This window comes from Ascaphus truei, chromosome 7 (assembly GCF_040206685.1).
Source record: "Ascaphus truei isolate aAscTru1 chromosome 7, aAscTru1.hap1, whole genome shotgun sequence".
Classification (NCBI taxonomy): domain Eukaryota; kingdom Metazoa; phylum Chordata; class Amphibia; order Anura; family Ascaphidae; genus Ascaphus; species Ascaphus truei.
The window spans coordinates 107,622,169-107,643,819 of record NC_134489.1 but is presented as its reverse complement, the minus strand read 5'-3'; the positions used below and the strand labels follow the sequence as shown (position 1 = coordinate 107,643,819).

General features: G+C 42.8%; 1 protein-coding gene across 5 annotated transcripts in view; it reads left to right on the top strand.

Moving 5' to 3' along the window:
- TFCP2L1 (transcription factor CP2 like 1) overlaps window positions 1–16,302 on the top strand; it is a 32,544-nt gene extending 16,242 nt beyond the window's left edge. For 2 of the 5 annotated variants that reach the window (XM_075609803.1, XM_075609804.1), the window contains exons 2-15: window positions 305–381; window positions 706–811; window positions 1,598–1,720; window positions 2,047–2,199; window positions 2,493–2,603; window positions 3,336–3,427; window positions 4,944–4,992; window positions 5,442–5,495; window positions 5,625–5,727; window positions 6,636–6,726; window positions 6,863–6,963; window positions 9,063–9,205; window positions 11,303–11,354; window positions 12,623–16,302. In XM_075609803.1, coding sequence (XP_075465918.1) covers window positions 728–811; window positions 1,598–1,720; window positions 2,047–2,199; window positions 2,493–2,603; window positions 3,336–3,427; window positions 4,944–4,992; window positions 5,442–5,495; window positions 5,625–5,727; window positions 6,636–6,726; window positions 6,863–6,963; window positions 9,063–9,205; window positions 11,303–11,354; window positions 12,623–12,660 — 1,194 coding nt within the window. In that variant the 5' untranslated portion in view covers window positions 305–381; window positions 706–727 and the 3' untranslated portion in view covers window positions 12,661–16,302. Of the gene's footprint in view, window positions 1–304; window positions 382–705; window positions 812–1,597; window positions 1,721–2,046; window positions 2,200–2,492; window positions 2,604–3,335; window positions 3,428–4,943; window positions 4,993–5,441; window positions 5,496–5,624; window positions 5,728–6,635; window positions 6,727–6,862; window positions 6,964–9,062; window positions 9,206–9,397; window positions 9,468–11,302; window positions 11,355–12,622 lie in introns of those variants that run through there. The other 3 variants (XM_075609801.1, XM_075609800.1, XM_075609802.1) reach the window with 3 other exon arrangements.
- Window positions 16,303–21,651: the final 5,349 nt, after the last annotated feature.

The window sequence follows — 21,651 nt, the reverse complement described above, 5'->3', positions numbered from 1 at the left end:
GCAGTGTCCGGAGTTCTCTGGCAGTGAAAAGGTTAACACAGGGATGGCAGCTGTCCTTTTAAAGTATACACCTAAATGGGCTATATATGTGGGGTTGTACCTTGTCTTCTACTGGCGCAGAAAGCCAAATGTACATGCAGATTTGTGTTTAGAAAGTGCCCGCTGTGACTCTTCTGAAAATCTCTGACCTAGGTAATATGTTTAAAGGTGTGAGAGTTTTAGGTGAATTTGTTCCTTCCTCTTCTTAGTAGATCAGTAACTACAATCTAAATAATACATTCTGAACCCGGTTGTGTCATTCCAGGACAATCTTACGAAATCCGTCTCCTTGACAATAGAAAATTGGGAGAGTACCAAGAGCTGAATACCAAATATATCAAGGTACAGGGACATACATACACACGTGTGTGTGTGTGTGTGTGTGTGTGTGTGTGTGTGTGTGTGTGTGTGTGTATGTGTATGTGTGTATCTATCTCTATAAAACACTCCAAAATCCGAAGATGACCTTTGGATTTTGGAGTGCCTGTCCTGTTTTTCTGTATCAGATGTGCTGCATTGCTGACACTGGGCCAACCTGCTCCCTGCCTATCACCTTTAACTTTACATGGGACTGTCTCCTCCTTTTGACTGTGTGTGTGTGTGTATTCACACGAACACGCATTCCATATATAACACACCATTTATTTCCCCTCTCCCGGGTTTCAGAGCATCATAAGGGTCGTTTTCCATGACCGGCGTTTACAGTACATGGAGCATCAGCAGCTGGAGGGCTGGAGATGGAGCAGACCTGGTGACCGCATCCTCGACACAGGTCAGTCTGATTCAGTGTGACATTCCCAGGTGCTGTAGCAGGGACAGCACCAACTCTGACGATATCGCTGAAGCACGTAGCTGCGTCCTGAGGAAATGTACATGTGGCTGCGATAACGTTAAATAGACCAGCAATAGCTCTTCAAAATACAGCTCCCAGAACTCTCTGACCTTTCTTGTGTCCTGCCCTTCATCTCTACGTGTTCACAGTGCTGATGGAGACTTGTGGGATTAAACATACTTTTACTCTTGTTGATCCTTAAAAAATCTCACACAGTTTGTTTTGTCCGTGGTGTCTTAAACATTTTGAGTGACTGGCATAATCCTACTAAGAATTATTAAAGGTATCTAATGAAATAGTCCCCTCTCTTCCATCTGTCTTGTACATTACTGTAGGCAGATTTGTACCAAAATATCTTGGGCCGATGCGGATAAAAAAAAGTCTATTATAAATGAGTCACACAAGAACTCGGCCACAATAGTTTCCCCTCCTGAGAGCTTATTCAACCTTTCTCACTCGCCTATCTCTTTCAGTCTACAAAGAAAACGCTTGCCCAACGTTTTCAGCCCGGTGGGCCATATTTATTAAGCGGTGCAAATGATTCTGGCCCATTCATCTGAACCATGAAGTACCTTAGTGTGTAACGTTACATTCGTGTCTCATGTATGCTGTGGTGATAACATGCAGGAGGATGCAGCATGGTTTTTGCAGTAACTCACCATGAAAGGTGTTCGTTTTTAGGCAGGCGTGTGTTCTCTCTTCATTGTAATCTTTTTAATATTTTAGGGGTTTTCTTCTGCAGATATTCCATTGTCGGTTGGTATCTTGGATCCCAGAGCCAGCCCAACGCAGCTAAACACAGTAGAGTTTCTATGGGACCCAGCAAAACGAACTGCAGCCTTTGTTCAGGTAACATACATTTGGTAACATTTGTTTATACCACAACTCCTCATCACATATCTCATTGAAACACTTGGGGGGGTTTCTGTGTTTTGGTAGGAGAGGGCCTCATTGTCTAAGGGATGGTTAAATCGTTTATCTTAAGCTCCCTTCTGACCTTGGGTGGTGAGAGCAGTGAGGCATGGAAATTAAAGCAAATTAGAGGAATAATGGGATTCTCTGTATGCATATTTATGACCTTCTTAATACGTGTAAACCTGACTCTATGCATACGGTCATTTTGAAAGAATGTCACACACCACTCTTACGTTGCCCTGCTTCCTTACTTTTACCAGGTACATTGTATCAGCACAGAATTCACTCCTAGAAAGCACGGAGGGGAGAAGGGTGTCCCTTTTCGGATTCAAATTGACACGTTTAAACAGAATGAGAATGGAGAATACACAGAACACCTGCACTCTGCCAGCTGCCAGATCAAAGTATTCAAGGTACACAAGGAGTCGTGTGCCGCTTTGCTTCTTCCGCTGCAACAAAAGAACAATTCTTGCAGTTTACCATTCCATTGCATCCGTGTGACCTGCAAGCCCTGTATGTTTTTAGTACCCGTTTATCAGGACTTGCAGAACATGCCGCTGACGGTTCATTCTGGTACTAGGAGGGACTGGTTCTTTTTTTTTTTTTTTTTTAAATGTTATCCTTTAATTTTTAGTAGTACATGGAATCCACAGAATGTGAGCCGATGGTTTTCAGAGTCGTGTGTGTCTTGTGAATCTGTCCACAGCCCAAGGGAGCAGACCGAAAACAGAAGACCGACAGGGAGAAGATGGAGAAGAGAACCGCTCAAGAGAAGGAGAAATACCAGCCTTCCTATGATACTACGATACTGACAGAGGTGAGAGAACAGTGCGGTGATACTGTGTGGCAAATCCCTGCAAGTGAAGTAACCCCTCAGTATGATGCCTGGGGAGAGCACTGTATTTCTGGAGACCTCCTATGTTATTTTTGAGCAGTCTTTGTTGCTTTATACTGCATAGTGTGTGCAGGGAGAACCCAAATAGAGAGAACCTGTTTCAACTTGCAAAACTTTTCATGGAATCGGCTTGTGATGAAAGTTAAATCCTGTACACACAGCTCTCTCTGTATATTGCATGTCCCTCGTACTTTTATTTTTCTGCAACCTAAATTACAAAATGAAAATTGGGGAAAATATAAACTGAGAAATAACTGATACTTTTTATTGCCTTTAAATGATAGCCCAATTATAGGGAATATGTTGGGTGTGAATTAGGATATTCTGCATCTGGCGCTTGATACAGAGACCTGCACAGACATCTCCCTCACACCTGGAATTGCTCCATATGACATAACCACTCCCTATAACTGCTCCTTTATTCCTCATATTGCTCCATATAACACCTCCCTAATATCCCCTGTTGTTCCATGTAACTTCTCCCTAACTCCTTCTCCTCTGTATAACTGCTCCCTATAATTCCTGTTTCTTATTTGCTCCATGTAGCAACTTCCTGTCACTTTTTTGATACATTCCCCCTGAATACAACAGCGAGCTCGCCTGTATATCATTGCAGTGACGCAGTGTAACTCCTTTCTGCTTCTCTTTGTGCAGTGTTCTCCTTGGCCAGATTTGCCATGTCAGCCAAACAGCTCCTCTTCCCCTGGTTACAACAGCTCCCCAAACAGTTTCAGCATCGGAGATGGGTATGTTCATGTCCCTTGGTGCTGGAGGCTTTGTACAAAAACTATGTACAGGGCTACAAATACTATGGCCTGGATTCTCTAAACCAATACTAAGCCTTCAGCCGCCTGAATTCTTGTCCGGGGGAATCAATATGGCTGTCAGGGTGTGCATCACTACAGCAGCCAATAGAAAACCACAACGTCTTCAGGACATACAGTTGCAGCTTTCTATTGGGTGATCATGATGACCATATTGGATGGATCGATTTTATATCTATATATCTTAATAGTATGTAAGAAGCTTTATATGTAGGGGGTCTCCAGAGCTGATGGTAGTAATATTCAGCTGCACAGCACCTCCCATTTCAGATAATGAGAGAACAAAAATCACTATTTGCCCAAACATTAATTTAGATTACTTCATTTCTCATTTTGGTGTGTCATATGGCTAAATTAAACTTTCACGTGCAAAAAAATTGGCATGTCAGTCATGGCGAGGGCATGGGGTTATATATGTATTTATATATATATATATTCTCTTATCAGGGCTCAAAAAAGTCCAAAGGCCCACTCGTGGCCCCCACCCCCCCCCCAAAAAAAACCTCAACCCCACTTATTTTACGTGCTCGCGAGTGGTAGCGGCGGCGGGGTGAAGCATCGCCCGAATTGTCCTGATTCCTCCCCAGCAACTTCTGTGTCTCTGCTGCAGCTCCCGTAAAATGGCTGCCATGACAATGGGACGCTAGGTGACGTCACGCAGTGTCAAGTTGTCATGGCAAGGTGACGCCACATGATGTCATGGCAACGCGGCGTCCTTTGATGCCCCACAGCCATCTTTACTGTAGCTGCAGCGGAGACACAGAAGTTGGTAGGGAGGAGTCGGTAGAATGCCGTGAGATGCTGCCACACTCCACCGCCGGTAATGCCAGCAGATAAAATGCACTCGCCCCAGGTGAGGAGGCGAGTGCATTTGTCGAGCCCTGTATAGAATACTAAAGTTCCCATTGTATATGATGTGAGGAGGTCTTCCCTGTTCTTGAACAGATCAGCGCCGTTCAAATGAATGGAGATGAAATCTTCTCCAGCACAGGTGAAGCGGCTTCAGAGCATAGGGAATAAGGTGCAGGTGTGGTCAGACTAATATTAGAAACCTTCCTATACGCAGGCCTGCACAACTCCAGTCCTCGAGGGCTGCAAACAGGCCAGGTTTTCAGGATATCCCAACTTCAGCATAGCTGGCTCAGTTAGTGGCTCAGTCATACTAAACCACTAATTAAGCCAGCTGTGCTGAAGTAGGGATATCCTGAAAACCTGGCCTGTTTGCGGCCCTCGAGGACTGGAGTTGTGCAGGCCTACTATAAAGCGTTCACACATCTTCAGCACTGCTGTCTTGGACAGCGACATATCAGGAGTCCTCTTTCTTTTTGCATCCGTAGAAATGCCCTTCTATGCATTTCCAAATCATGATGATTTTATTAAACCTCCTTTTAACGAAGGCTTCATAATTCTTCTTTCCCAACTCTCCTGTCCATTTTAGGAACTGTTCTCCCACCCCCCAAGTGGAGCCCCCTCCTCCCAGAAATGATGTAAGTATCTTTGCAATGTGGGTCCTTTACCTGCCCGAGGTCCCGGCAAAGGATTTCAGGCAATGGTGGAAACCAAGGGGTTAAAAGTGCATGAGTTAACTACCTTCTGCAAATCATTAACATGCCTCCAATGTAGGAAATGTGAGCACAGAACATGAGGAGGAAGGTGGGTGTTTGGGGAGCTTGTCGTGGTATTCCGATCAGGAAGTTTATATTGTCCAATGTGTGAAAAGTTAAGGGTTAGAAAATGATTTATTTCCTCCCTTTGTCCCTAAATAAATCTGCTTCGGCTTCTCCATAACCGCGATCAAAGTTGTTTTGATACAAAGCAGAATTTTGAATGCCACTTAACTCCTTCCTTGCCAGAGGGGTAAAACGCATTGCAAAGCGCTGGTGGTTAAGGGGGCTGTTGGGAAATTACATTTTGCATCTTTTGTCTCTCAAAATAGAAACCTCCTGCAGGATTTCAGAACGATGTATTGTATCAGGATGAAAAAGGAAAAGTAAAAGCAATTTCTTTTTATATATATATATATATATATTTTTTTGTTTGTTAAACTGAAACTTTGAACTTTGAGACTGTGTGTAGCACTTACTTGAAATAACACTTACTTTTTTTTTTTTTTTTAAAGTCATTGCAGCACCTTAACCCCTCAGCCTCAATCCAAGATGCCCAACAGTGGCTGCAGCGTAACAGATTCCCTCAGTATTGCAGACTCTTCTCGAGTTTCTGCGGTGAGTGCTAGGAGCTCCGTCGCACTGCTGAGCTCTCATCCCTCGCTACCAATGTGACTAGTTCTATGGTAGAAGGGGTCACCTTGCCCTGTATGCACTCACAGGTCTGCTACAAAATAACCTTGCTTTGCCATTCTGTGCTTTTTTACTTTCCCTGCTGTGTGATGTCTTGTTAATAAGATCCTACATCGTTTTAATGCAAAAACGTTCTTCACGGCTACACTGCCACCTCTGGGGTGGAATCCTGGGAACACATTGCTGCTGCCATGAGTGATATATTATTAATAATTGAGAATGCAGGTAAGGTCAGAGAGGGCGTGGAAGTGTGTTGCCCAAGAATTTAGATATAAGGGTGGAATCAAAACTCGCAAGCTATTTCTGTCAAAGGCAACACCTTCACCTGTACATAACTTGTGTTACTATAGCAGGGTGGCCAACTCCAGTCCTTAGGGGCCACCAACAGGTTGGGTTTTATGTATATTCCTGCGTCAGCACTGGTGACTTGGTCAACAACTGAGACACCTGTGCTGAAGCAAGGATATCCATAAAACCCAACCTGTTGGTGGCCCCTAAGGACTGGAGTTTGCCGCGCTTGTACTAGACGCTGGCAAAGACCAAGTCTTGTGTACAAGAGCAGCTAAGTGTATTTACTGCTAAAGCGATACCTTCACTGTCTGAACATCTGATAGTCTGATATACATGTCACTACTCTACTAGTTATACTCTGTTATATGCGCTGCCACATGTGTTTGTGATGATTATTTTTGGCAAATGCTGCAGTGTACTCTCATGGAACATCTAATGAAGTTCTTTGAGTTACATAGCTTTGTATACGTTATCTGTGTTCTCTAAAAACATAAACTGCTGTTACAGTGTATAGAAAATGATGATAATGGGGACTGTTCCAGGTGCTGACTTATTAAAGATGTCAAAAGAAGACTTTGTCCAAGTCTGTGGACCTGCGGATGGGATCCGGCTCTTTAATGCAGTTAAAGGAAGGTCAGTAAGAGCGGGTTTGCTGTAATTTAATGACTTTCACTGCCAGAAGGCATGCAACGGCAGCAAAAGGATTAATGATTATATATAAATATTACTCATTCCCTTTTTTTTTTCTCATTTAAAATTATATCTACAGAAACGTGAGACCCCGGCTGACCATATACGTCTGCCAGGAACCAGAACAGAACCGATCTAACCAGCAACAGAAGCGGGAGCTTGGGGATGCCACTGTGTGTGGTATGTGTTTCTTTGGGGATGCCACTGTGTGTGGTATGTGTTTCTTTGGGGATGCCACTGTGTGTGGTATGTGTTTCTTTAGGGATGCCACTGTGTGTGGTATGTGTTTCTTTGGGGATGCCACTGTGTGGTATGTGTTTCTTTGGGGATGCCACTGTGTGGTATGTGTTTCTTTGGGGATGCCACTGTGTGGTATGTGTTTCTTTAGGGATGCCACTGTGTGTGGTATGTGTTTCTTTGGGGATGCCACTGTGTGTGGTATGTGTTTCTTTGGGGATGCCACTGTGTGTGGTATGTGTTTCTTTGGGGATGCCACTGTGTGGTATGTTTTTCCTTGGGGATGCCACTGTGTGTGGTATGTGTTTCCTTGGGGATGCCACTGTGTGTGGTATGTTTTTCCTTGGGGATGCCACTGTGTGTGGTATGTGTTTCTTTGGGGATGCCACTGTGTGTGGTATGTGTTTCCTTGGGGATGCCACTGTGTGTGGTATGTGTTTCTTTGGGGATGCCACTGTGTGTGGTATGTGTTTCTTTGGGGATGCCACTGTGTGGTATGTGTTTCTTTGGGGATGCCACTGTGTGGTATGTTTTTCCTTGGGGATGCCACTGTGTGTGGTATGTGTTTCTTTGGGGATGCCACTGTGTGGTATGTGTTTCCTTGGGGATGCCACTGTGTGTGGTATGTGTTTCCTTGGGGATGCCACTGTGTGTGTTATGTGTTTCTTTGGGGATGCCACTGTGTGGTATGTGTTTCCTTGGGGATGCCACTGTGTGTGGTATGTGTTTCCTTGGGGATGCCACTGTGTGTGGTATGTGTTTCCTTGGGGATGCAACTATGGGGTACATTTATAAAGTGCTGGTACAAGTTATTACTATAAGCGCACGCGACGGCAATGCATTTGTTCTGCATGACGTTGCGTCGCCGGCACTACAAGCGCAGCCTAATGCAGAAAATCTTTGTCCTCTCCAGCAACCATAAGATATTATATGTGAAGTCCTTGCCAGTATAATCTATAAAAGGTGGGTGTTTTATTGATGATGGACAAACCTGGTGCGATTCGCTTGCCCTGGATTTGTCTTGGGAAACCCCCCGTCACTTTGTATGGAATTCCTTTTCTTTGATAAACATGGGGCTGTTTTATTACTCTGTGTATCTGGGGACTTTTTAGTTAATAGGCCCCGAAATTAGAGAAATCACTTCAGAATATTCGGCATTTCCTCGTTTCACTTTATAAATCATGTCAGTGCTGGCACGCTCACTGCTTTGAACAGAAAACTAGATTCACCAGGATTGCACCTTCTGTAGATATTATTTTAGGGTCTGTATTTCCTGCTGAGCAGGTTTTTGACAAGTGATTGCAGCAGATAATTTGCTGTGTGAGGTGACAGCGGTTTGGGTATCTGCTCAGATGGAAGATTGAAGTCACTTTTGTTTGTGTGTGTGCGTGTGTGTTTGAACGGGCCCCACTATTTGGGACCCAGTCCCCCCCCCCTTCCACCCGAGTATGTCTTCACAGCGCTGTGCCAAATGTTTCAGCTGGTGCTTCTAACAGTTATTCTAGGGAGTGGTTAAACCAGAAATATAGCAGCCGTGCAGAAGGCCAGTGCGGTCAAGTCTAATAATCTACTGTATGACAGTTTTAGGGGGAATTTTGGGGTATAAATCTTGAACTTTCACAGCAACCCCCTGGAGCTATTGAAAGCACTAAAAGATTAAAAGTGCTGATTTCAGAAAAAGTTGCCAATTGCCTGCGCTGACCCTGCTAAACACATGGCTTTGGTGTTAGAGGGGACTGTACATTTAATTCTACTTTAATTAAAACAGCCTAATGAATCGACATGTGGATGATATAATAACTTGAATGTTTTAATAAAATCACTACTCCATCCCTATTCATGTGCAACTTGTATCAGAAACCTAAACATGACCCAGTAAAGCAAGTGCATTTCATGAGCAATCAGCCGCCTGGTTATACACTTGAGACAACAAAAGAGTTTGCTACATTCAAATCTTCCTTTGAAACGTGGTATCATTGTGCCTCGCGCTGTGCGGCAGCTGCCTTCACCAGGAATAGACGCAGGTGTTTTCTCTGTTGCAGTGTACCATGCGATTTTCTTGGAAGAGCTAACGTCCCTGGAACTGATAGAAAAGATTGCAAACCTGTATACGATTTCGCCTCAGCAGATAAATCAGATTTATAGACAAGGACCAACGGGTATCCATGTGGTGGTGAGCACAGAGGTGTGTACTGAGCTGCAATGTAATGACTGGAAAATATTACTGTGTCCAATAACAAAAAATCGCCCTTAAACTACATTTCAATTCTGTATAATTTCAGTTTTTTGTTTTTTCTTCACAAATATCTTTATTGGAGGTGTTTTTTTAAAGGTTGAATACGTGAATAAACGGTACCGTTTTGCATTTGCACTCTAGGTGGCAATGAATCTTTACTAAAGGTTCAGTCCCCCTTTTGTACCCAAGTGAAATGATGGCTGGGATATAGGTATGAAAGTGCAATGTTTAAGGAAATCACAGTGTTTACATTTAAATCTAAATATTAACACTGCTTGTACAGTTTGTGCCCCACCTGAGTTATTCCCTTCCTGCAGCCGGACTGATCCAATCCTGCTTGCCCCTGTGTTAACCCCAGATGCAAACAGACATCCCCATTTGCCCTATGAAGCAGAGTTACATGTTTTACTCCTTCCTTGTATATGAAACAAAGTACAGTAACCAGATTCTCATTAGTGTCACAGCCATTTTTTGATACAAGGCCAGGAATTTCCCCTGCAGCATTGTGCAGGGGGGGTGCTGCATGATGATTAATTAGTGTCTACATTTTACAACATTGCTGTTCTCAAGTACAATTGTGACACAATTGAGCTGTTAGCAAGTTATTGCTGCAATGAAGAGGCAGAGCAGGGAAGACAGCCCCCTTTGCTGACACGCATAGCTGGAGGGGCATACAGGCGGCTGGTGAGTGAGCGTAATTGTTTTCACACTTAGAATAATAATGGCATATGACAGGAATCCCCAGAAGATGGTTCAGCCATTAACCACTTCAGTGTTAATGTAGGAGAGGGCATGGCTTGTTCTATAGTAGGTGCGTGCACGTGACGCACACTTTTTGTGTGTACAGTGCATGCTGCCAGGAGCGACAGGTTTGCTGTGTGTGTGTGTGTGTGTGTGTGTGTGTGTTTATGTAGATTGTGTGTTATTAATTTATTATATATTTTTTAAATAAAAAAGACGCGTGTAAAATAAGAATAAATTATTTATTAACATTGTACGTACGTACGTACATTACAGCGGCGGTAGCGGCGCGAATACTTACTTTTTGTGTCTTCCCAGCTATCGCCCGGCTCCATGCTCACTGCTGTGCGCGGGTGCAGCCCTAGCATACAATGGCTGGCTAACCACAGCCAACTATAACTGCCGCAAGCGCGCACGGCGCAGCAAGCGTGCCCACTATATTACGGGTCTTACTGTTTTCTGTGTGGTCCGGTGGCCGCTCTGATTCCACCCCCCCAAAAACGTTATCTGCCTGGGAGGAATATCTCTGCGGGGGTCCCTGCTTCTGAATACGACCCACGCAGTGTTAACCTTACCGGGCCAGATCCTGTCTGGAAGAGCTGCACAAAGGGATAACATTCAGGAGACGTGGAGGAATTTGGGACTTGAAAGTGAATGTTCAGAAGAAGCGAAATGTGAGGAAAAAAAACCTATTCTCTATTGCAAATCACTTCTTCTAAACCGCTTCTAAAAAACAGTGACAAACCGCATGATTTAGCAGCCAAACCGCCCGGATTGTAGGTGCTTTAGAAGTGAATGACCAGAGGTGCTAACTCCACCCCCGGCCTGATTTATGGGTTTTGCGGTCTCGCCAAACGTATATTTCAAGCTCTGAATAAAACTCGCGATCCAAATCTCGCCGGCCTTTACGTGCGGACTAAAAAAAAAAGTGAGTTTTTTTAGAAGCGGTTTGCATTACGGTGTTACTACAATAGCAGTTGTGGGCCAAAAATGCGAGTTTGAGGATTTTTTTGACAGACCGATCGGATTGGCAGAGCCGGAGTGAAACTGCTTCTAAAAAAGCTGTTTAGACGCGGTCTGAACATGCGATAAGAGCTTACAGAATGGCAAAGCATTCCAGGCCGCCTTCTAAGAGCACTTCAGAAATCGTTTGTCACACTTCTGATGTACAAGAATAGGCAAATTACAAATAATGGTTTCTGTGGTTTTTTTTGTTTTTTTGACCATTATCACAGGTTTTTGGTTCATAGCACAGCATGACATGTAGCCAGCTCCCTGTAACATGAATACCACTTTACTTTTCAGATGGTTCAGAATTTCCAGGATGAGGCCTGCTTTGTAATCGGCACTCTAAAAGGTATTTGACACTTGTAATTACTCGGAAATAATCGCAGTCTTTGCTAGTGAAATGTAAACTTGTTTGACATGGCACCTAATGATTTGTTTCCATGATCACTGTCACGGGGTCTGCAAGTAATAGATCCAAAGTTTTTTAGTGCCCGGACAACCCAAGGTTTTCACACAAATGTAAGTGATTCGGTGTTTTAAATAACTGTCACACTTAAGCACACACAACATTTAAACAATTTCATTTATTTGATTTCTTTAAAGGACTAATTCATGCAATATCCTACATGTGTGGTTTTAAAATAATAATTCCGTTCTTTAGTATTAGATAATGCTTAAATGTTTTTTTATTCAACTCTTAATGTCATTTTTAATGAGTTTTAATATACGGCGATAATTTGTTGCCAATATTCCCAACAGTTTGAGCTGCAAACTGTAATAATAGATAATGTTACAAGTGATAATGCTCGGCGGCAGCTCAATGGGGAATCACAACACACACACACACACTCACTCAATCAGCACACACGGTCACGTCACACACACTCACAACAAACACACACAATCACAACCAACACAGGCAAGACACACACAACACACAAACTCAATCACACCACACACACGCAATCACAATCACAACACACACTCATAAGTCATACACTTTCACCTATGGAGTAATAAGCATGCTCCTGTGGGGAAACAAACAGGAGGAGGGGATGTCTGTGTGCAGAGAAGCCCCGCCCCCGCAGCACAGAGAGAAGCAGACAGCACAGAGAAGCCCCGCCCCCGCAGCGAGTGACAGCCAATGAGAGCCAAGGCCCGTCCTGTAGTCCGTCAATGAGCTCCAAGCCCCGTCCCGCAGTCTGCCAATGGGAGCGCGCACAAACCCACAGACAAACATCTTTTGAGATATATATATTGAAGCAGGTGGTCTCTAGAGTTAACATTAACAGGGTTTAGCTCCAGAGACCCCTGCTTCCAATTATATGTAGATTATATATAGATATCTATATATATCTTTTTTTGTTAAAGTGCTGCTTGGGTTTCCTCTTTAAATAAATGCAATCATCCTTAATGTGCTACGTCTCCTTTTTAACATGCAGAAAGCTTATTTTCGCTTGTCAATGCTTCTTTTTGTTGGCTGTAATTCCATTTCTAGACATTTTTGCTAGATGTTTTGAAAACCTGTGATTGTTTAGATGTGATTTGCCTGATTTTAATAAGAAATGATTGTTCTTTATACACCGTTTTGTAAATGAGTTTTTTCTCTTCTTGCAGCAGAAAGTAATGCAGGCTACCACATCATTTTAAAATAAAGGTCCCCGGACTCTGTACAACCGCAACTAAGAATCTCCGTCCCGGCAATCACAGACAATGCGCAAACAAGTATTAAAGAGCCAGTGAACACAACGCTGGTTTAAATGTCACCGTTTGTTCCCTAGAAGTGGAGAACAAAAGTTGTTTTCTATCTGCTTTTACTTTTAAATCCAAAGTTCCTGTGCTTTATCCAAAGGGAATGTGTAGGAGAGAGGAGGCGTATAGATCCAGGCAGCTGAAACTCCGTGCATGTTGAGGAAGTCACGTGCAGGGCTTTTACACCACCAACTGCACAGGTTACTCGTGTAAATCTGCCTCCTTCTGCTCCGTGTCGTAACCCTTTGTGTACATGCAAACCGTGAGATATTGTAAATAGTGGGGATATTGGAAGTGTATTTTGTATTTCCTGACACGCACATTCTTTCATCGCTGCAGATAACTGAAAATGGTCCAGGTTTAAAAAAAAAAAATAATAATAATAATTTAATGCCTTCCTACTTGCGGGGGAAAAAAGATGAATTTTTGTACTTTTTTTTAATGTGTATATATAATATTTCCCAATGCGGTAGCAATCGTTTTCTAGCCAAGGGGCCTGCGTTTTTAAGGGCTTTTAACCCCTTCACTGCCCGTGAAAATAGCATTATGGCAGCTAAGGGGTTAATAAACAGGCCTGGTTCACCCTGAGCTGGAAGGCGTTTTATAGATATAGCCCTAGAGCTGATGCATTAAATGCACGGCCCATACTCTGTGGCTTTGTACCTGCAAAACTGGGCATACTGTATGTTTCTCTCACAATCCCCTTTAGTGGGGGAAATTATACAATTCTGTTAGTGTAGAAATAACAGTTCAGTCCTACAAGTAATAGGAACCAGTTTTGTTTAGCCCTGTCCAAAAGACACCGGCAAAGGCACAACTCAGTTTAATATGTGATCATCGTGAATACAGAAATCTCCTATGTTACTGTATTTTATTGGGAGGGGTGCGCTGGTCCTCCTCCCCACTAATCCCCACCATTCATAGCCCCATAGAGATCAATTGGGTTTCCGTGCTTGACTTGAGTTCCTGCCAGGGTACCTTTAGGAATAACTAAACCTCTTGCAGTGCATAAATGCTAACAGGATGTGAGGGGTGGCCTAGTTAATACGAATGTAAATATATATTTACAGCTGAGCTGTTTGCACTCAGGGCCTATTTTTATTTTTGTTGTAGAGTGTAATATTGGTTTTAACATATAGAATGAGTTTTGAATTCTTTTAACATTCTGCACACCTGTAGAAATAATTGCATACCCCCCTCACCACCTAAAATATATTTGAATTATAATTTGTGTTTCATCCTCTCTGAACATTTCTGTAATCTGATGATAAAAGGTGTTGAATAAGATTTTTTTCACTGAATTCAAAGTGCACAAGGTATTAGTGAGAGCTGAGAGGGCTTTTGAGAACTTTATCTGTTAAAGCTGAATGAAACACTGACATCTTTTTCACATTGAACAATTCTTAAAGCAGCAATCCCCCACCCTCACCCCCAAACAATATTATTGGTAATTAAAGTAGTAATTTACCCTGCCTGTGTATGCTGTCATCAGCTGTTTATTTGGGGGCTTAATGAGTGAGCACAGCCTTTTCAAACTCCAGGAGAGGGAAATAACAAAATATCTCCAGAGTATGACTACAGAATATAAAAGGGTTCGGACCAACAAAGACAAAAGCTGGAACTTCAAAATAACCCACTTTGCTTTAGCGAGCAGAAAGGATTGCTGCTTGGATATAGAATGAAGGGTGTTATTCACTTCCTTTTGCCAATCGCTGGTTGTGTAAAAGGTTTGCTCTTTGCAGAGCGGTGTTCCCTCCTGGGGACGCGTGGAGACGTGTAGCAAGGCTGTGGGTGGATGCTTGTTACAGCTCTGCTCCAAACAAACCAATCCTTTCTTCACAGAATGCTGAATGTCTCATGGGACTGTGAAATATGTTATGTACTTTGCACATTTTAAGTTACGGTGGGTGAAAAAGGCGACAAAAAACCTCCACCGTTAGCATGTAGCAATAAAGAATATATCTTGTGAGCACATTCACGTGTCTTAGACAGGTCTGCAACCCTGCCTTTCAACCATTATCACCTAGCATACAGTGCTTCCACTGCAGCAAGGGATTCTGGGAAATGACATGCAAATGAGCACACAATGTGTCACCTTTTGCCTGAAATCTTTGTGTGTTTTGCTCTTGAAACTGTTCTGTTTTTTGGCATGAGCCAGATAGAATAATAAACGGGTAATATTAGAAATATATAAAATGCATATAATCCTCCTTCCAAAATCCAGCCCAATCTGCAGCCCATATTTTAATAGTATTCAGTTCCTGCATAATCCTGCAGGTTGTTTTGTAATATTTATAACAGTGAAAATTCAGCCAACCTAGAAGGCGAGGATGCAGGCTTTGTTAAAAGGGAACACTGATTTAAGAGTCTTAATCCATAATGAACACTGAATATACAACTGAGCATCCTATATGTACAGTACAATGCAGCTGCCTTTATGATTTCTCATCCATATCACAATGTTGTACCTGTGTTTGCTTTGCTGGGCATGGCTAGTGGCCCTCCTGCCTTTAAAACACAACAGTCTAACATTCTGTAGCTCACCTTCAAGCAGCAAGAAAAAGAAGCACTTAACTTGGCATCAGACACAGTACATAGATTCTTTCTACCTCGTCCTTTCAACCAAAGAAGGGATGGAACAGGGGCATTTTATTTACACTTCCTGGAGTGACAGGGGGTCTCTGCTGTCATCGGACACAAAGCTGCAACATTTATACCAAAAACCAGCAAGGGGGGGGGCTTCACATTTCTGGGCTTTTCTGCTTGTGCTGGATGCTCTTTAGATTACTGAATGAAGTGTATGTCTGTTCTTTGAATGTTCCAGGTGTATAGGGGGGTGGGTGAGGTGTGGGGTCCTGGATACGATGTGCTCAGCAGGTCTGAGTGCATTGCACGGTGCCTTTAATTGCTTTTGCTCCAATAACTTTGGGCAATAATGACAATAAATGTGTGTTCAATGCCGAACTACAGTGACATTTTGCTTTTGGAAAACAAACTGTCCCCTGTCTGTCTCTGAAGTAATTTGTAGTAACCTGAAATGATTAGGGTGAAGGTGTATATAGGCCCCGGCTTCTAATACTGGAGCTTCTAACCTCAGGTTTATTTTCTCTCTTATTCTGCAAATTAGACTTTTTTTTTCTACTGATTATGCAAGGAGGGATTTTTTTTAAGTGGTTTCCTATGCATTGTGGTGTAACAGATTTGCTACCTTTGTGTTAAGGTAATTTCCTTTCCTGAATGTATCTCTTCCTTTAAATGTTTCCGCACTGGATGATTTGGCGATGTCGAGCCCCCGGCACTGAGTGGGGGCTGCTGATTTTGTTTGATAAATTTCAATTTTGCGACCGGCATATTCTTTATACTTTCTATGCAAGAGATGTGGGGGGTGGGAGTTCTGTGGGGGTGGGCCGGGCCGACTGAACCGTTATTATTTACTGCCACATTTTGTTTTTTGTACATTGAAAGAAAAAAAAAAGCATATTTTGCACTGGCTATTTTACTCTTGTACAGGAAAACAAAAAATTGGAACTGGAATCTGTAATAAATGCAAATAAACTTTGTACAAAAGTACGAATTATTGTAATGTGTTTTGTTTTTTTTTCACATTTCAAGTTGGAAATTCTGGCTGTTGCACATTCCATATGTAGAAAAGTGGAGTCCTTATCGCAGAAAAAAAGTTAATTTCTGTGTAGGTAAAAGGTCAGAATCTGAAACATTTTGTATCTTGCGGAGAGTCGCTCACAGCGGGGGAAATAAATAAAAAATGTAAATTTTTTTATATATATATATATATATATGACAAACAAAAAAGAAAAAAGCAGCGCCTCTATTAAGCCAAATCAATAAAGTGCATGAACTGTATATAATAATAAATTATAATAAATTATAATAATATATGATAAATAAACAATATAAACTATATAGTAAAAAATATATATTCAAATCAATAAAACTGTAAACCATGAACTTATTAGATAAATATATAAATATGCAACATAAAATATCAAAAACAGAAGAAAAAAGAGTATAAAAACCAGTCCTCAAAAATAAGTCCAATAATGATGTGGGTTCCGGTATGGAGGGTCTCCGGCAGCTCTCAGTGTGGTCAAACCAAGTCCACAGTGAATCTAGGGGAAAAAAAGGAAGAGAGAGCGCACGCCCATAGCGTAAAATTGCATTTTAATGAGGGGAGGGGGAAAGGGGGGGGAAAAAATGCACTCACAAGGGTACAATAAAATCAAGCATTGTGTGATATAATCACCACCATCCGGTACGTGTCTGCAACATCTTGGGGCAGTCCCTGTCTTGCAGTCTCAGGATCGTACTCCTAAACAGATGTCCAGAGCAGATGGTATTCACTCCTGCAGTATGAGTCCTGTAAGATGGCTCCGTGTTGTAGGGGCTTCTGCAGCAGTTGCGCATGGATCAGTCCGTTCCAGCGCTCGTTGATGACGTCAGTGTCAATGCGTCTGACGTAATGACGCTCCCTGACGCGTTTATATATATATATATATATATATATATATATATACACATACTCACTCACTCTCACACTCACTCACTGTAGTATGTATAGAGGGTAAGTATTACACGTACAAAAAGTATTTTAAAAAAGTCAAGCGTGTACAGTATCAGTAACACTTTGCCTGTCTCCCGCAACGTCCAAACCGGTCAGTGGGCCCCTGACATCCAGTATCTGATCGGTAAGAAGGACTCCAAGATTCCAGCAACAAATGTAGCAAGCAGCGGTCTGGGTTACTCAAGTGTCCATACAAACAGCTACAATGTAGCGAAATGGAAGGTGTGCATGCACCTGGATGACATCACACTCATAGGTGGAACCGCGTATAGAGCAAATATTAGCCGGATTCATTACTGCCTCACTGTTTTTATACTGTTATATCTATAACACTTTTCTGGCTAATCCTGTGACGCACCGAGCATGCGCAACTGCAGAAGATGGCGGCGCCCTGCAAAGGGAGCCACTGGCGACGTGATCGCCCCCTCCATGTCACCGGCACTCACCAGACACACCCACACCCCTCCCACACCGATCGAAAAGTAGAGAGGGGCAGGGGAAAGCCCAGAGGGGGACCCTGGCTACATCATATATAGATATACACATTTATTTTTTCCCCCCTTAAACTAAGCACTTGGGTACATTTAAAGAAATAGAGATTTATTTGGTCCAATATTTCAGTAAAATTACAGAACCTATCAAGAAAAAAAAAATGCTGTTCTACAGGAGCACTTTAATTGGCTGACTATTCCCTGTCCTACAGATTTTGCCCTGTATTCTGTATTCCATGGCATACAAAGAACAGTTGAGGTATTATGGTGGTCCAGTTTTATCAGTTTAAACTCTCATCCACAGCTTTAAGAACACGACTGATAGAATCCAGTGGAATTGTACAGCACAAAGAAGATGACCAGTTTTACCCTATTATAAGGAGAGGTTCTTTTTCAATAAGTTGAAAAAGACATACACTCCTTATAATCGGGCTCCTCCCACTTTGTGAGCCAATTAGCAGTCAGATGTATGAGGTAGGCGGGTAAAACGGAGGAAGCTCCTCCTTGGGGGGCCTGAAGTAGCCATGTTGCTTGTGGCAGGAAGCAGGAAGTTCAAACCGAGAGACAGTGTGTGAGCCTTTTTCTTTCCAGCTACTGCTGACATTAGAAGGTCGCGTTATGTTTAGGGTCGACCTATAATTGTGAAAATACACTACTTTATAATGTCAGGTGTTTGGGTTTTTTAACCCTGACCTCTGCATTTTACTCATTTTATTGGTTCTTCAGACTTATGCCATGGTAACTCGAAAAGCCTCGTCAGGGTGGTGTTCACGGACAGCTGGCTTGAGCCGTACATTGTTGGCTCTTCTGGTTTCAAAGGAAACATAGAACCATATAAACGGACACTAGATGAGAACCACCGAGTCCCAGAGCCACAGAAGGGTGCTAAGCTTCAGCATGCCGCGGCTCCCAGTAATATGAAAGGGAGTAAAGGCGTAAAACCTCAGACCTTTGATCCCTTCTATCTATCCCAAGCCCTTTGTTTACTTCATTTGTTTTACATTTTTTTATAATATTTTAGGGTTCAAATAGAAAGTGTGGGGGGTGTCGCAGGATGCAATGTTGGGGGGGAGGGGGTGGGTGGTGTTACGCAGACTCATAGATAATAAAAGACAACTAAAATGCATGCTGGAACTGTTGGGTGTCGGCCAGGTAGCGGTTTATCCCGGTCTGGTGGAATTCTTTCTCTTCTTCCATCGTCGAAGTTGGTTAGGGAGGGAGGGAGCGAGCAGGCGTACATCTTTGCAGTAGTACTACCACCACATGCGTCTGTGGCTAAGTCTCCAGAACCGCGGCTCGGTAGCAGATAGATACGCCCTCAGCTCCTCCCTCTGGTTGGCAATAGTACACGGTAGAGAACAGGGTGGGACTGGCACTCATGCCAATCCCAGATAATTCTGCCAGAAGGGCGCGGCCAGGCTTTGCGTCAAACCCAGAGATTTGCAGATAGTCTTGCAACTTTGCACAAGTTGCCATGCGGTCTCCCGGTTTCATCGGGAACACCATTTTACATGGTGAAAGTACGGTATGCAGCTCCCTTTTTGGGGGCCGCGTTATGCGTGGCTGCAGCTCCTCAAACAGAGGTTCTGGTCACCCGCATAGTAAAATCCTGGCTAACAGATTGAACCCTATACTTCCTAGATTAATCCATTATGACCAAATGGGTTTTGTGCGCGAACGCCAGGTGTCGGATAACACAAGGAAAATTTTTAATGTGATTGAACAGATACATAAAGTGAAAGCAGTGTTGTTGAGCCTGGATGCGGAGAAGGCATTTGATAGGATAAGATGGGATTTCCTGGATAAAACGTTAGAGGCATTTGGATTTTCGGTGCTTTTTTTTACAAGGGGTTCGGGCCCTCTATCAGACATCAACAGCCACTCTGAAGATTCCAGGGGGGGAGAGGAATCTAATAACAATTAAGAATGGGACCAGACAGGGGTGCCCCCTCTCTCCTCTTCTTTTTGCCTTGACAATCAAACCCCTCGCGGCTACAATCAGAGCTTCCCCAAATATACGGGGGATTAAAGTGAAAGATGAATGTTACAAAATATCACTCTTTGCAGATGATATTAATCTTACTATATCTAACCCTTTGACATCTCTCCCGAATTTACAATCCGCTCTCCGGAGGAATGTGGAGCTATCAGGGTATAAAGTCAATGTAGGAAAGTCGGAAGCGCTAAATTTAACGTAAACGGAAAAGGAGGCTGAGGTCCTTAAACGACACTTTGACTATAAGTGGAAAAAGACCCAACTAAAGTATTTGGGATATACCTTACTATATAAATATAACTATCCTGAGCCTTTTTCTCAGATGAGAAAAGACCTACAAGCCTGGAATTCTCATTGCATCTCCTGGATAGGGCGTATAACCGCGGATAAGATTAATTTCCTCCTCAAACTTCTGTATTATTTCCAGACGCTACCAATATCTGTCCCACATACAAATATATAAGAAAATCAAAATCGAATTATGCAATTTATTTGGAAACATAAACAACTGAGAATAGCCAGGTCAATTATGTTGGAGTCTAAGGAAGGAGGGGGTTTGGCAGTACCAAATATTCTAAAATATTATTTAGACTATCATTTGAGACAAATGGTGTACTGGCACTCCCCGGGAGGGACTTATGCTTGGGTGGATCTGGAAAGCTTACTTAAAATTCTGGTCAGTCTGCCTTCTTTACTATGGTCGAGCTCCGGGGGTGTGCTTGGGAGACAGTCTGAGCCAGCGGTAATCGGGTTTACCCTGAAAATCTGTCAGTGGGCAAAAAAGAAATATAAGGTTATGTCAATTCCATCTAGACTTACGCCCCTGTTCGGTAACCCAGGGTTCCTGCCGGGTTTCCAGGGTCAGGGTGTTGAAATCTGGAGACATAGAGGGATTCTAGAGACGGGAGATTTATTAGGAAAAGACAAGTTGATGTCATTTGAGGAAGTGATGAGAAAATATGGTCTAACTCTAAGATGTTCAAATATACGCAGGTCCGACATTTTGTTCCTCAGGGTTTCTATGAGGAGGAATTCCCTAGATTCACATGATTTGAAGATTTATGCAAAGCAAAAAAATACCAAAAAACCTGATTTCATCTCTTTACCAAAGTTTAATCCCCCAAAAGGATGATAACCTGGCCCATAAATATATGGACCAGTGGGCTCTGGATTTAGAGACTGAAATACCAAGAGAGGACTGGGAAGATATTTGGGAGAATACGGGTAAAACCTCTATATGCACAGTAACAAAAGAGAATATTTATAAAATTCTGTTACGCTGGTATTACACCCCCAAAAGGTTAAAGCAAATGTTTCCGGAGTCTTCTGATAGATGTTGGAACGGATGTGGACAGATAGGGGACCTAGCACACATCCGGTGGTTTTGTCCAGTAATTGCAGATATATTGGAGGACAGTTCTGACATTAATAGAACATGTGACGGGAATCAAGATTCCGCTAGACCCAGTTTTAATTATTCTGGCTAAACCCACGGAGGATGTGAATCACTACTCAGCTAAACTGATCCTGCATATTCTAACGGCAGCAAGATGCGCTGGAGCAGAAGAACACACTCCCGCCCTTCAGGAGAGAGGTTATTAGAAGGGTTAATGATGTCCAATTAATGGAAAGACTCACCTCATTCCTGAATCATACCACAAGGAAGTTGGATAGGGGTTGGGATCCCTGGGATGTTGGATAGGGGGATGATCATAGGGGGATGATCTCAATGGGAAAGAGGATTTGGGCTTGAGGAGGGTAGGATATGGTGCTTATAAAACATTGTATGCTATGTAATGTGACTGTTGATGACTGTAAGAATTCTGTT